The sequence below is a fragment of the Jaculus jaculus genome, chromosome 18, assembly GCF_020740685.1.
Source record: "Jaculus jaculus isolate mJacJac1 chromosome 18, mJacJac1.mat.Y.cur, whole genome shotgun sequence".
Classification (NCBI taxonomy): Eukaryota; Metazoa; Chordata; class Mammalia; order Rodentia; family Dipodidae; genus Jaculus; species Jaculus jaculus.
This window is the reverse complement of record NC_059119.1, coordinates 43,775,912-43,791,856: the sequence shown is the minus strand read 5'-3', so window position 1 is coordinate 43,791,856 and position 15,945 is coordinate 43,775,912. Positions and strand designations below refer to the sequence as shown.

The 15,945-nt window shown below is 40.1% G+C and overlaps 1 protein-coding gene across 1 annotated transcript; it reads left to right on the top strand.

Moving 5' to 3' along the window:
- The first annotated feature begins 558 nt into the window (after positions 1-558).
- Positions 559-1,316, top strand: LOC101599572 (ubiquitin-fold modifier 1-like). The gene has a single exon (XM_045137646.1). It carries the CDS (start codon positions 566-568, stop codon positions 821-823), a length of 258 nt encoding a protein of 85 aa, XP_044993581.1. The 5' UTR covers positions 559-565; the 3' UTR covers positions 824-1,316.
- The last annotated feature ends 14,629 nt before the right edge of the window (positions 1,317-15,945 follow it).

The window sequence follows — 15,945 nt, the reverse complement described above, 5'->3', positions numbered from 1 at the left end:
AGGACCCACGTTAGCCAGATGCACAAGGGGGCACATGCGTCTGGAGTTCGTCTTCAGTGGCTGGAGGCCCTGGCACGCCCATTCTCTCTCTCTCTCTCTCCATCTATCTGCCTCTTTCTCTCTCTCTCTGTTGCTCTCAAATAAATGAAAATAAAAAAATTAAAAAAAAAATAATACGCACATGATCACATCATGCATTCTAGTAAGTGAGGGTCACAGTTTAGGATGCAACAAGGAAAATGCAGATGTATTAAAGCAAGTGAGAGAGAGAGGGTGTCAGCCTTGGATATGCTCATGGGAGAGACTATAATGTGACCCAGCCAGACAATGTAAAACAACGACACATCTCATGCAGTCTGGAGGTAAGGGGAGGAAAAGCAAAGAGATATGGGTGTGCCACGCTTTCTCAACTTCAAATGTGGGAAATCAATTTATATAGTCAAGACAGTGGGCCCTGAAGTAGAAAGTTAAGTATAATATTGAACATTTTCAGTACTAGCATGAGAAGAATTAAAAGCAGTGTAAGCGTCCAGACCGGCCTGCGGGGCGTCGGTGCGGCTCCACCATGTCGAAGGTGTCCTTTAAGATCACGCTCACGTCGGACCCTCGGCTGCCCTACAAAGTACTCAGTGTTCCTGAAAGTATACCTTCTACAGCAGTCTTAAAGTTTGCAGCAGAAGAATTTAAAGTTCCTGCAGCAACAAGTGCAATTATTACCAATGATGGAATAGGAATAAATCCTGCTCAGACTGCTGGAAATGTTTTTCTAAAGCACGGTTCAGAACTACGAATTATTCCTAGAGATCGTGTTGGAAGTCATTAATACATGCAACTTGGAGCACAGTTACTGACCAGCATAAATATTGATGTTTGTTGTTGCTGTAAAATTGAAATCAGGTATTTAAGATACTATGAAAATAACAAGAATCAAAGAAACAATGAACGATGGCTCTTCTGTCCCTTGTTGTTCATACTTTTCATATGAAGTGGGAAGCCTCATGGGTGGAGGGCATGACCTCCAGAGAAGGTGGTACAGTTGATGGATGCTACCTCATCACAATTGAGAGTTCACTTGTGGCAAATGGATTATCTGACTTGGCTAATAATTCTTAGCCAGAACATTTTGAAAGTTAAAGTTCACTGGCACACTTGTATTTGAGTTAAAATATAAAAGGATTATGGGTCATGGATGACAGTTGACTTGATATTATCTTACTTGCAAACTCGTAGTTTGATTACTCTATAGTCTGATGACGTTAATAGACATTTCAGTGAAAAAAATCTTAGTTTTTTAAGTTTCACCTTAATATATCCTATAAATTTTAATTTCTCATCATGAAGCCAAAAGGTGAATTTTTAAATCTATCCATTGTATCTATAAGGCAAAATTCAGTGTTTATAATTGAATTGAGAAAAGTAGAAACATCTTTTGTTGAGTTATGTATTCTTTTAATACCAACTTACATGACAGAAATCCTCAAGAAACCATTTGTTGAGGATATTTTTGAACAGCGTTCAGAAAGAATGTTGCAGAGGAGACCTGAAGTGTACGCGTGGCTTTGAGCAAAGCAGCACTGACTGGACGTGCTGATGAGCAGAACTCGCCAAAGACCTGGCCTGTAAGGCAGCGTCACTACTAGTCATCTTGTGGATAAGAAGCCTGGGAGGGAAGATGGGAAAGCCCCGATGGCCCGACTGGGACAAGAAAGCAAAGGACAGCAGTGACAAGGAAGAGCACCGAGCTGCAGGAAAATTCCACGGGCTGGACAAACCTAAAATAATAGGTTGTAGAAAAGCGAAAGGTTAGACAAAATACATGACATAGACTTAAGTACCAGATGACAGAGAGGAGGCTATATTATATGAAAGTAAACACTTCAGAAATACCCTTGATGAAGGTCCGAAGAAAGATTTGTCCATACAGAGAAAACCTTGATCTCTGCTGTCTTGAAGGATGAATTAAAGGCTCATGACTCAGAGCGGGGGCTTGAGCAGCTGCATTTGCAGTAGTGCGCTCTGGAGGCAGGTTCTCACTAACAGCTCACTACATCCATGGATAAAGCTCTAGGACCAAGTTTTACGTTGACATGTTTGAGTGTTACAGGGCCTCAGTTTTATTTATAAGAAAATGTAACACACACAGCATATGAAAGCTACATTAATGGTTTGGGAAATTACTAGATATCGATCACAAATTATCAAAGCAGGGGGTACCAGCTGATACAGGTAATTCTATTTTTATAAAAATCTAGTACTTAGTGACCCGGCTCTTTATAAAATTAGGCCTCAGTTAAGCAGAACTGTCTGAATACTGTCTTTTAAGTTCTGGGCTTAATTATAATTGTCTTCTTTCTCCTCTTATAACACAAGTCTGCCTGCTGCTTGTGCAATCCACTTAAATGTCCTTTGCTATAAAGTGATATATTTAATACTTATTTGTTTAGTTTTGAAAATTAAATTGTGATCTCAAAAACATGTATTAAGCAACTAGATGCTTTATTGTTAAAAAAAAAAAAAAAAGCAGTGTAAGCAGTAGAAAAGAGAGGCGCATGAAGGGAGAATGGGCTCGGGTAAGTTCTGATGAGAATCAAAAGACTCCACAGGTGATAATGTGAGAAACAGCCACCGACAAGAGAAGAAAATCAGAGTCAGAGTGTTCAAGCAGAGGAAGGCAGGAATGGGGTTGGGTTGGGGAGAGAGTTGACTTTTTATTTATTTTTAAATTTTTTGCTTATTTATTTATTTATTTGAAAGTGACAGAGAAAGAGGGAGAGAGAGAGAGAGAGAATGGGTGTGCCAGGGCCTCCAGCCATTGCAAACGAACTCCAGACGCATGCGTCCCCTTGTGCATCTGGCTAACGTGGGTCCTGGGGAACCGAGCCTCGAACCGGGGTCCTTAGGCTTCACAGGCAAGCGCTTAACCACTAAGCTATCTCTCCAGCCCATGAGTGCTGACTTTTTAATTTGATCCTCTTCTATGAATTATGTGCATCATCCTCTCTTGTGACTACCCCTGTTGTACTTCTGATTGAGAACCCCAGAGGCATGCTAGTGCCAAGATGGTCACTATATATGCCAGCTTGATCACTTCACTCATTTTGTTTGGCACAGAGATTGTACCCAACATGGATTCTTGTATTTCGTATATAACCAGTGAGAATTACCGTGTTCATATGTAAAGCAAGGATTAATTTAATGTTCATATACTGGAGAAAATCAATGAAAATATTTTAATTTTTTAGAGGAGAAATATCTGAACATTCATCAATCAATGGTGAGATTTTTCATTCATACCAGACTGCTCCCTTCCCCCACAGTGTGAATTTCATTTGCTTTCCCGGGTGTCAGTGAAGATTACTTTAGCGGGGCTAGGAAGTCAACTCACAATTAAGGATACTTGCTCGTAAAGCCTGAAGTTCTGTGTTCAATTCCCAAACCACTAATGTAAGCCAGACAGAGAACGTGGTGTTAGAACCAGGCATTCGTTGGCAGAGGCAAAATTCCAAAACTCTCCCCACAACAAACATACAAACAAATAAGTATTTCTTAAAACCCTACCCTGGAAAACTGAAGAGGTTCTCATTCATCTGTTAGTCTTCATAGGACTTCGTCATGCAATACAGGTAATTTTTTTTTCATTAAAAACAATCTATGAAAACAGGTTTTTCATTGTTCATGTGTATTCTTATTTTGCTTTCAGAATGCATGAATCCCAACATCAAAGCAAACTCTGTATCAGTTCTAGACGAATTGAAACATTAAAGATAAATGTGGAATTGTATCTTTGTACAAAGAAAAGAACTTTTCTGAGAGTGTAGGTAGCTTATGGAAATCTTAAAAAGAGCATGAAATAAACACAAAACTATACAAGGTAGCAACTATGGATGAATGCTCATTGGAAAGCAGTTTAAATGCACATTTTTACCAAAAAAAAAAAAAAAAAAAAAGGAGTGGCTCAGTTGTCATCTTTGATCACTTTGTTTTTCACCCCTGTTTCTAGGAGTACATTAGATTCTTATTTCAACAGGGCTCTAAAGTTAGACCACCATGGTTTCATTATACCTGAATAAAATAAACTATTTTCCAGAGGTCATGTTACAGTGCTGAACTGTGAAACAATGATTACTGGGTGACAGTGGATTGTGTCAGAGGGGATCTTAAAAAGATGTAGAGGAAAGTATCTCTCTGTAGTGGTAAAAGATGACAAATCCAGAGTTGAAAATTGGCACAGAATAGGTCTAAAGGTTGCTGATCTATTAAACAAACGGGGGAAAAAATCCCAATATCATGGTTCTTTAGCTTACTGAGGAAGTGAACATGCCATCTTTCTTGGGAGTAGGGATAGCAGGCTATTGGGAGGGAAAAAAAATGCCTAAAAGTGTTTTTAGGATGATGAGACATAAAACCGTAGCATCGTGTTTAAGTAACGGACTTTCAACAGATTCCACTCCCTTGTGGAATTTCGCTACCAAACCTACTGGAGAGTTATAGGCCTTCTCTGATGTTGGCAAATCATGAAAACAAATATTCTAAGGTCCAACGTCTGTAGTTATTTGAACCATACAAAGTCATCTCAAATGCCAGACCCTCTGTCATCTGATGTTTCTGTTATGTGAACTCTTTGCTCTCACATATTCTTTGTTTTTTATTTTTTATTTTTATTTTTTTAAGGCAAGTCCAGCAGCCTGGCCTTTTTGTAATGAGAGAGAGAGAATTTCCACACCAAGCCCTCTGACTCAACTCTGGACGCATGCTCACCCTAGTGGCACATGGGTGACATTGCATGATTACATCACCGTGCGACGAGCCTGCTTGGGACCTGGAGAGTCAAAGGTGAGTTCTTAGGCTTCACAGGCAAACATCTTAACTGCTAAGCCACCTCCCCTGCCCTCACATATCCTTTCTCTACCTCTTCTTCTGCAACAAGGGAGAAAAATGAAGAATCAATAATGAATAGTGCAGAGAAAATAGAAGCAGTCAGAAGTTGCTCCTAGCAGTCAATAATGGGCATGGTCAGTACTGTTAGCATCTCAGGTGATGGATATTAAAATATATATATATATATATATATTCTCAGTGGCAATGGGTCTTTGGATATGGAATAAAGAAATCTATTAGGTTCTGGAAAATGAGGATTTCTCACAGCTCCCATAACAGGTATAGAAAAATGTTGGGTTAAAAAGGAAGGGCTAACAGCTTGAAATTTTAAAATTTTGACTTTAACATTAGGAGAACTTTCCTGCATTCAGTCTGCATTAAATGAATTCAAACAAAGCTAGCATTCCTTGGGTTGACAACTCTGGTACTCTTAGTTACAAATGACATTGTTGCTGGGTGTGGTGGCGTACGCCTTTAATCCCAGCACTTGGGAGGCAGACGTAGGAGGATTGCTGTGAGATTGAGGCCACCCTGAGACTCCACAGTGAATTCCAGGTCAGCCTGGGCTAGATTGAGACCCTACCTCAAAAACAAAACAAAACAAAAAACCACAAATGACATTATCATAGTTGACTGAATGAAAAAATGTAGTAAAACTATTATGCTTGCTTTTCAGTAGACAAAGAAAGTGTGCATTTATTTTTATTTTTATTTATTTATTTGGGAGAGGGGAGCACGGAGCGAGACACACACACACACACACACACACACACAAAAGGGCACACCAAGAATCTTTGCACATGAACTCTAGATGCATGTGCCACTTTGTGCATCTGTCTTATGGGGGCCATGGGGAATCGAACCTGGGTCCTTTGGCTTTGCAGACAAGCATCTTGACCTTTAAGCCATCTCTCCAGCCCCAAAATATGTATTTTTTCATTGAAACATTTTCATATTAGGCTTTGATCATACAAACCTTTTCTCCAACAAACGGCAGGTAATGACTTACAAGGACAATTTGAAATCTCTATAACTTCTCTTTTCCTGTTGCAAACAGAAAAACCAATCTTTTATTGAGTAGCCCTCAAATTACAGAAAAAGAAACAAAAATGCTTCTGGGAGGCTTAGCACATTGAGTGTGTGCATTGAGCTGTTGGCTAGGGTAGAAGAGGTTGGGGCAACTAGCAAACAGCCGTTAATCTAAGGGTGGAGAGTTTGGCACCCATAGGAGCACCTCATAATCTAGGACCCAGCAGGCTCTGGGTGCAAAAAAGCAGAAAAGAAAGGACAAAGGAGAGAGAAATTGAAAAAAAAAAAGTAAATGGATGTCTGAAAAATGTCCCTGAATTTTATATTTAATAAGCATCCTAATGGCCTTTAGGAAATGACAAATGCACTTGGGGACACGTGTTTAGGAGCACGGATTCTAGTTTCATGCTGTGGAAGTCTGTCTCAAAAGCGTGTATTTATTTAGAAGATTGTACACACCAGCTCCTGAGGTGGATTTTGGCCACATATTCTCATCTTTTATGAAGATGGAAACTACAATATAAATTTATTATCTATCGTCTCTGTCTCTTGAACGATTCACCAAAGCCTTCATATTTTTTATACCCGCTGAATGCTGTTGTAGCATCAGGCCCCCAAATCAAAGTGATCACAGCCCAGTGTGAATCCCAATCAATGCCAATAAATTTTAAAAGGCAGCTGCTATGTTACATGATTATTAATTTTTAAACAGAAAAATAATACAGTACAAAACTACAGCCCCTAGGGCCACCGTTAATGGTTTTCACATTATGCTGCTTTGTTTAAGGAGGGATCGTTATATTCCCTTAAACGTGGATTTGTTTTTCCTAGAAATAAATACTAACTATATACTCCATCAGTCAACAAATAAATTACTATTATTCTTCTTATGACTTAGAACAAGGCGTATCAGAAGTTCTGGAAGGCATAACACAAGACGCTAATGAATGGATCTTTTTTGGAAAGAAAAGACCTAAAACAACAACAACAAAAAAGTTGGCCATGTAAAAGAGATGACACAAACATTCAAAGGCATATCTACACAAGAAGCAGTTAGTTTACAGGGAGAAAAGAAAGAGAGAATATCAGCATGGTCAAAGAGCGAGTCTAATGATCCACAGCCTCAACTTGGTCCTACGGGATGGTCAGATTTGGCCCACTAAAGACAGTGAGTTAATGACTCCATTCAAGAAGTCAGAAGCACACCAAGGCTTAGGAGATTTTTGTGGGAGTAGGGGCGGAAAGATCATGAGAGCGACAGGGTGGGGGGAACGATCCAGACACATTGCCGCCCCCCACCCACCATCAATTTGGACTGTTGCCTTCACAGCTCCTAAGCCACACCTCCATGGTGCATGCCAGCAAACTCACTGAGGAACGCCCTCAGAGGAATCAATCGGGGGCAGGAAGGAGGGAAATGATGGTGCCAACACAATGATGTGTCCATACAAACTTTCTACTTAGTAAAAATGAAGAAGTTGGTAGCATCAGCATAAACTTTTATTCCATGAATAAGGCAGAGCTTTGTGTAGGGAATGACCAGCAGACAGTGTGGGCACCAGTATGATTGAGGTGGAAGAATCATCAAGAAGACAGAAATAGCTAATAAGCATCCTTTTAGAAAAGATGGTAGAAAGCTCCATCTTCAAAATACCACGCCTGAGCTCCCCTCAGGATTTGTGTTTTGGTCATGTGAGAAATCACAGTTATGAATATTTTAACCATTGTGTCTCATTTTGCTTTCACCATCTGTCTATCCTCTTCAGTTAATTGATAAAACAGCCATCCCTCGCATACACATTAAAAACAAAAAAGTAAGTAAATAAATTAGTAGTTCTGTAGAAACCGTCAGCCATATGGCCTAAGCACCTTGGTTTGGGGAATATGTACTTGATTAAGTGTTTAGGAATAGCATCTGGACCAAAAAGCAAAAAACCCACAGCACAGTGGCAGGGGACGCCGGTGAGGGGCAGGGGACACTGGCCCCAAAGTCTGAGTCCAGCTGTTTTAAAACATCTGAAGAGTAGTTTATTAATTGGAATCTGCCAACAACTTGCTTCTTCTAAACTTTACCTCTATAATTTATCTAAATATAGGCTGCTACGCTTAGGCCTCAAAAAGTCCAGTTCATTTTGCTTTCATAAAACCCAGGGAATAATGTTCAGGGTTGAATATGAAATACCTTCTCTTTTTATGATAGTCACAGTAAAATTTTAAACTCAATATTCACAATCCTCTAGTACTTGATACGTTTTATTATCACACTTTTTAAGAAAAAGGTAAACTACCTGAAAATGAGTGTGTTCTACTTAGCTGCTGAATTATAACCACCTCATATGGCTTGCATGCACACCCACCTAATTTTCCTTTATCTGCCTTATCTAGAGTATCCATAATTGGAAATGACATTCAGGATGAATCCAAAAGCCTTTACTATTTGGTGAGAAACTATTTATTCCTCCCTTGTACTAATCATGGAGCAGATGAATATTTAGAAAGGTGGAACAGTTCTTAATAGCACAAAGTTCTCTCAGCTCACTTCTCCGGCTCCACAACATTCCCCTTGCTGGCGATTTCTTCACCTCTCTTCTCCACTTGGTTCTGTGCCCAACCCTCCGAACCATACTCTCACTGCCTACAGCCATTTCCAATTTTCCCTCCCATCCCACAGAATGGAGTGAGCAAATCCGCCAACTCAATGATGCTCAGGCGCAGCTTGAGGCAAATGGTTACAGGTAAGCAGTTTAGGCGTGCAGTGGTTTGAATTTTTATGTTCCTCTCCTTCTTACATTTAAATCACTTACTCTGATGGAATGGGGTGAGGTTTGGCCTTTGGGAGGTGATGGAACCAGTGCCCTTGTAAAAGAGACCTCAGAGAAACCCTTCATCCCTTCTGTTGGGTGAAGACATAGCAAGAGGCTGACTTCTAGTAACAGGAAGTGACCCTCAGAACAATCACTCTGTTTTCTTGGACATGATAGCCTCAGATTGTGTCGCTTACAAGCCACGTTTGTCACAGAAGCACAGACGGACTAGAACCAGGCACATTCATCCTTCTACAGGGGATGCTATGGGTGATGCTGACATAGACAAGGTCATAGGAAAAGGCCTATAAGAGAAAGTATCATGATATAAACATGCTATAAGAAAGAGAAGCAAGAAAATAGCTCGGGTAAATGAATTTACAAGCTGAGGACATAGGCTGGAGACCCTGAAAGGAGATCTTTTCTCTTCTTTTCTTTTCTTTTCTTTTCTTTTCTTTTCTTTCTCTTCTCTTCTCTTCTCTTCACATCTCCTCTCTTCTCTTCCCTTCCCTTTCCTTCTCTTCTCTCCTTCCCTTCCTCTCTCCTCCCCTCCACTCCTCTCCCCTCCTTTTCCTCCTTCTCCTCTTCCTCTTCCTCGTATCCCCCTCCCCCCCATGTCTGTATGTGTGTGAATTAAGTCCAAAGCTTTAGCTGTGATAGGCAAATACTCTACTATGGGGCTACATTCCCAATCTGATATGTACCTTGTGTATTTAATAGGCAAAACCTGATAGAAATGAAAACTATTTGTCTACTAAATCTCCTGAGAATATGGAAAGCTGTTTCTTCTTTCTTCTCAAAGGCTCTACTGCAACTGGTCTTAACACTTCAACCCTGGACATCACGGGGCTTTATTAGGTCACCCTGACTTCCAGATAAACTACTCCCAAATCATCTGTTAGAACATTCACTTTTGACGCTATGCAATCAAACCAAATTTCCAAAGTCTTGTCATTTTCCTTAAACTACTTTGGCCACAGAAGTCTACAAATCCTAATGTTAGCTCCTCACCATTGTATGATGATTTCTTTGACTAAGCTAGCACAAGTTGAGTGATTCTTTTTTCTGAGTTTTCCACTGGCATTAGTCTTCATCCCACATACAATCAAATTTATGACTTAAACTCATCCCTTGAGCTGAAGATATGGCTTAGTGGTTAAGCACTTGCCTGTGAAGCCTAAGGACCCCAGTTTGAGCCTCAATTCCCCAGGACCCACGTTAGCCAGATGCACAAGGGGCTGCACGCGTCTGGTGTTCATTTGCAGTAGCTAGAAGCCTTGGCATGCCCATTCTCTCTCTCTTGCTCTCTGCCTCTCTCTCTCTCTCACTCACTCTCTCTCTCTCTCTGTTGCTCTCAAATAAATAAAAATAAACAAAAAAATTAAAAAAAAATCATCCCTGCATTTTTTTCCTCAGGGTACTCTTCCCATCCAGGATCCCAGAATGTGTTAGCTTCGCATTGCTGGCAGAAATCACTTGACCAAGAGCAGCTCAACATGAAGCTCCATGATGGAAGAGAAAAAATGATGGCATGAGCACAGGGTGGACATCACCTGCTGACCAATATCAGGTAGACAACAGCAGCAGGAGAGTGGGCCAAATACTGGCAAGGGGAAGCTGGCTATAAAACCCGTAAGTCCACCCCCAACAACACACAGCCACCAGGAGGCGTCATTCCCCAAATTGTCACAAGCTGGGGACATGGCATTCAGAACATGTAAGTTTATTGGGAACAACTGAATTGAACCACCACACCATGTTTATACCAAAATCCACAGATGCTTAGGTCTCCGTGTAAAATGAAGGAGCATAATACTCACATGTCAACTACACACATCTCTTCGTATAGTTGACACCGGGCCCATATTATGCATAGCATATTGGTTATGTATGTAGTTGCTATCTGTATTCTTAAGATATGGCTGATAAGTCTATGTTTACTATAGATTTAAATTGCTTTCTCTCAAATTTTCTGGATCTAGGGCTGCTTGATCTGTGATTATAGAGTCCATGGATATGGAAGGTTATCTCTATACCTATTTTCTTCTCTCACATTGTGACTTCCCTGTTTCTGAAACACATTTATTTTACTCAAATAGAGGGTAAGATTTTGGAAACTTGTTATTACTATTTACTCTACTTAGGATACTTTTCTCAGTTATCTATTCTCTGTTCTTCAAATCTCAAATGCAGAAATTTAAAAGGTGTTGAAACTACTTCTGAAAAGAGCTTTGAAAACGGCTATGCAGTAATCTACTTACAGATATGTGTATATCCCTTACTTTCCTCAAATACCGGTAATCAAAGATTTACTTTGCCTCCTGGTTTGATGGTACTGTCGTCCACCGTGGTAGAAAAGGCATGGCAGAAGCCGGAGCACAAGGCTGCTTGCTTACACGTGCATAGATCAGGAAACAGAGACAAGCAGTGGGCTGATCTGCTCCAAGCCCTTCCAGTGACCCACCTCCTCCAACAGGGCTTCACTTCTGTGGTGGTTCGACGTAAAACGATCCCATGGACTCATGTGTTTGTAATTTAGCCTCATGCTTGATTCCTCAGCTGGTGGAAACTCTGGCAGGTGGCATCTCACTGAAGGAGCATGTCACTGAGGGGGGGTGAGGGGTCTTTGGATGCTGTAGCCCAGCTTCCCTTGCTACACACTATAATCCTTCCCTGCTGCTACAGAGACATGATGCCAGGCGGTGTAAGCTGTAAGCTGTTCATGCCTTCGCCACTTTCTTCTAGAAACTGTGAGCCAGAAATAAACTCTTTCCTTTCCTAAACTGCTTCAACCGGTCATGTGTCTCAGCAGCAGAAAGATAATTAGTAGAACTTCCTGAAAATTCCATGATTTTTTAAAAGAACACCAGCAGCTGTGGGACACGTGTTCATAAACAGTAGACCATGGGAGCCATTTAACAATCAAATTAATACACACACGTGTACACACACACACACACACATCACATATGACAAATGAGAGTAAAACAGTTTCATATACCAGCTCCATATGAAGTTGCTATTTCTGAGATATTGGAATATATAGCATCTATTAAACACTTGAGAGCTTCCAAGGTACTGACTGCCTCGTGTCTTATCACTCCTTTCTCTCAGATCCCTCTGTGGACTATTACACTATTACACGGAGTGTTGTTTTGTCATATCGGATGACTTGAATTGCTTGTCAGCCATATATCTATATATCAAGTGACAGGACATAAATGATCTTTAACCCATTCATTTTCCACCAAAGCCCTAAAGTAATCTTGTTCTTTTTAATCAGTCTATATTTATTTATTTATTTATTTATCTATTTATTTATTTATTTGTACATCCAGGCAGGGACCCAGAGAAAGAGAGAAGGTTGAACAGACATTACATAACATTAAAAATAGTTGCTTTAGTGGACTAGATGGATCATTCTTTTAAATTCAACTGGTTGTGGGAAGGCTCAGTGATGGCACATACAGGCTCCTGACAAAAGTTTGTTGCTGAATGAAAGTAGTTAAAGTGCTGCCGTATTGTTGCATTTTGTGTGAGCTTATAAAGGATACTATCGGGCTGGAGAGATGGCTTAGTGGTTAAGCTCTTGCCTGTGAAGCCTAAGGACCCCGGTTCGAGGCTCGGTTCCCCAGGTCCCACGTTAGCCAGATGCACAAGGGGGCGCACGCGTCTGGAGTTCATTTGCAGTGGCTGGAAGCCCTGGCATGCCCATTCTCTCTCTCTCCCTCTGTTGGTCTTTCTCTCTGTGTCTGCCGCTCTCAAATAAATAATGAACAAAAAATATATAAAAAAATAAAGGATACTATCATTTTAATAGAAGATTCTACATGTTTCTCCCATACATGAATTTTTTTTTTCTTAAACACTAAATCCACTAATGTTTTATAGGGATCTCAGAAAATATGCTTTTGGTTACTGCCTGACTGCATCATGTCAAACACTGTGGTTTGCATTCTAGAAATTAACAGTGTCAGTGTGAAATTATTTATGGCACTCCTTGGCAACAAGATGCAGCCATGTCAAACTAAAATCGCTAAGCATGATGGATGATAAATAAGTGGAAGACTTGGTGTGAACTGTTCATAGATCGTTCTGAGAGGCCAAAGTAGAAAAGAATCTTCTCACATTGTCATATTATATACACCAAATGCAGTGACTGATACTTGATAGTGACATGGGTAGTTCAAAGCACTTAGGGTTGTAGGTCCTTCTTTCAGCCTGAAGGATGTTTTACCCTCTTCTTGCTTTTAAGAAGCTCTTCAGCGGATCCATCTAATACCAACTACCTGCAAGAAAGTTGATATCCGAAAACTAGTGTTTTACTTTCCCCCTTGTCTACCAGTGTGCTTAGCTTTCTTCTTGGTGTCTATCACACACATTGCCGTAACGGTGATGTGTTTTGCAGATAGCCAGAAAATGGATTATAAAGACTCTCTTGGGGCTGGAGAGATGGCTTAGCGGTTAAGTGCTTGCCTGTGAAGCCTAAGGACCCCGGTTCGAGGCTCGGTTCCCAGGTCCCACGTTAGCCAGATGTACAAGGGGGCGCACGCGTCTGGAGTTCGTTTGCAGAGGCTGGAGGCCCTGGCGTGCCCATTCTCTCTCTCTCCCTCTATCTGACTTTCTCTCTGTGTCTGCCACTCTCAAATAAATAAATAATTAATTTTAAAAAATAAATAAAAAAAATAAAGACTCTCTTATCTGTTGTTTACTCACTGGCATTCTGTGATATTGGCATCCTAGCATAGCAATAGCCACTCCTTTATTTCATGTGGCTTCTTAACCTTCTTAACTCTATAGTACAAAATCTATGCAATTACCTTTATATTTTTTATATTTTTATATTAATTTATTAATAGTTCATTGATTACTTTTATATTTTATTATATGTATATATTATATTTTTAAATATGCCTCTAAGAAGGACTGCTAAAAGGAATATTGGCTTTCAGGTTAGGCATTACTGGCAGATAATAACCAAATTGAAAATGTCTGAGGTTATACCTCAAGGTATTATCCAATTCAAAAAAAAAAATCATTAAATACCTAAAACTCATTTCCACTAGTCATTATGGTCTCTATGGGGGATATTTGCTATTGATAAATCCTCCATCAAGCACTTGAACTTCTGTGCTTGTATTTTGGTCAATAATTTGGAATAGATTTATATTTGGTATCATAACATTCAGAAATCATTAGCATCATTAAAGCTCTTGTCAACACATTTAGTGAAATGTGCAATAAATTATCAACCCATCCACCCATGTATCTTTTTCCCACCTATCTTCCTGCCATTAACCTTCCTATTTCTGTATATTTTCCCACAACTAAAACTGTTAGGATATCTGTTTGTGTAGAATCTGTAGATAAAATGCTTTCTTAATTCCTCATTTTAGCCAGGCATGGTAGCTCCAGACTTTAATACCAGTACTTGGAAGGCAGAGGTAGAAGGTTTGCTGTGAATTCAAGGCCACCCTGAGACTACAGATTGGGCCTGGATTCGAGTGAGACCCTACCTCAAAAAAATAAGTAAACTGATAAGCCCTCATGTAGACTGTTCTTGCTACCATAACAAAGTAACGAAAGACTGGGTGGCTTAAGCAACAGACATGATTTTTTCCCCCATAATTCCAGGGGCTGACTCTGTGAAATAAGGTTGCCAGCACTTGTATTCTGGCCATCCTGAAGTCAATCCTTCCTTCAAGGTAGCCATCTTGTTGTTGGGCCTCACACAGTAAAGAGATAAACTATGAGCATACTGTGTGTCATCTTTTCTCCTGAGCACACCACTTCTGCCACATCAGGCCCTCGCTTTATGATATTACCCTGAGGTGCTTTTAAGTCTTGTCTCCAAATGCAATCAGGTTGTGGGTTAAAACTTCAACATATGAATATGGAGGATTCACAGTTTAGTCCGTGGCAATCCTGAAGAGAGTACGTACTTTAAAGTTTCATTTAATGTATTGATGGGGGGGATCCATATCTACAAATAATGTAATGAAGAAAATTAAGCTTCCTTTTTAGAGCTGAGCTCAGAGGCCGCCTCACCTCAGTCTCATTTATGCTACGTCATCTAAAATATGATCATTTTGTAGACGTGTAATTCATCTATCAGTAAATTTTCCTAAAAATATTACTTATGGGCTGTGAACATGGGTTAGTGGTTAAAGAGATTGTGTGTGAAGCCCAAGGACCCATGTTTGATTCCCCAGATCCTGCATAATCCAGACACACAATGTGAAACACACGTAGGTCACACATGTGCACACAGTGACACACGTGTCTGGAGTTCAGTCACAGTGGCTGGAGGCCATGGTGCACCAATTCTCTCCTCCCCTCCCCACCTCCCTTTCCCTAGTTCTCACTCTGTCTCATTAAAAAAATATTATTTTTTGCTTACTTTTATCAGGCTCATCACCTGCGAATCTGAAACATGCGCTGCAGGTTTCAGAGAGCCACTGATGACACAAAGGTAACAATATAAAAGTGCATTAGGTACACACAAGACGGGGAAGCATGCTGCTTTAATTTGATGTGTGCAATGCTCTACCTGTTTGTTTTTATCCGGAGAAAATGAATATAGATGACGAATGCCAAAATGTACCTTGAAGCTCTTTAATTATACCATCCACTCTGATGCAGAATTTAGTATAAATATATTAAGATTAAATAAAATAATTTTTTGTGAATTCCAAGTTTAAAGATGCTAGAGAGAGACTGTAGCTCAAAACAATAAACCCCAAAATATTATAATACATTATATAATTAATAACTTGCTATGGTAAGGAGCATTGCACAGTACCTCGAGCTATGTTTTCTCTAGTGTCTTAAATATATATTAAATATATATACTTAAGTAGAGATGTTGAAATTAAGTGATTTATAACTGAGTCAATCTTGCCAGGCTGGGAAGATGAGTCCGTGAATGTGCTGTGTCATTGAGTGCAGGGTCTCAGAACCCATGGGAAAAGCTGGATACTTTGGTAGACACCTCTAATTCCAGGATGTTTATGGTGAGAAGGGATATGGAGACAAGAGAATCTATCAAAAGCTGTGGACCAGCTGGATTGAGGAACAGAGGGAGCCCCTACATCCTATGACATGAAAGGTGAAGCTCTACAGTAGAAAGCCATCCTCTTACCTCCAAAGGCAACCCGTGGCCTGCATACACCTACTGTTCACACACATGAACATGCACACACACACCATACACATACAAGCCACCAGAAAGAAA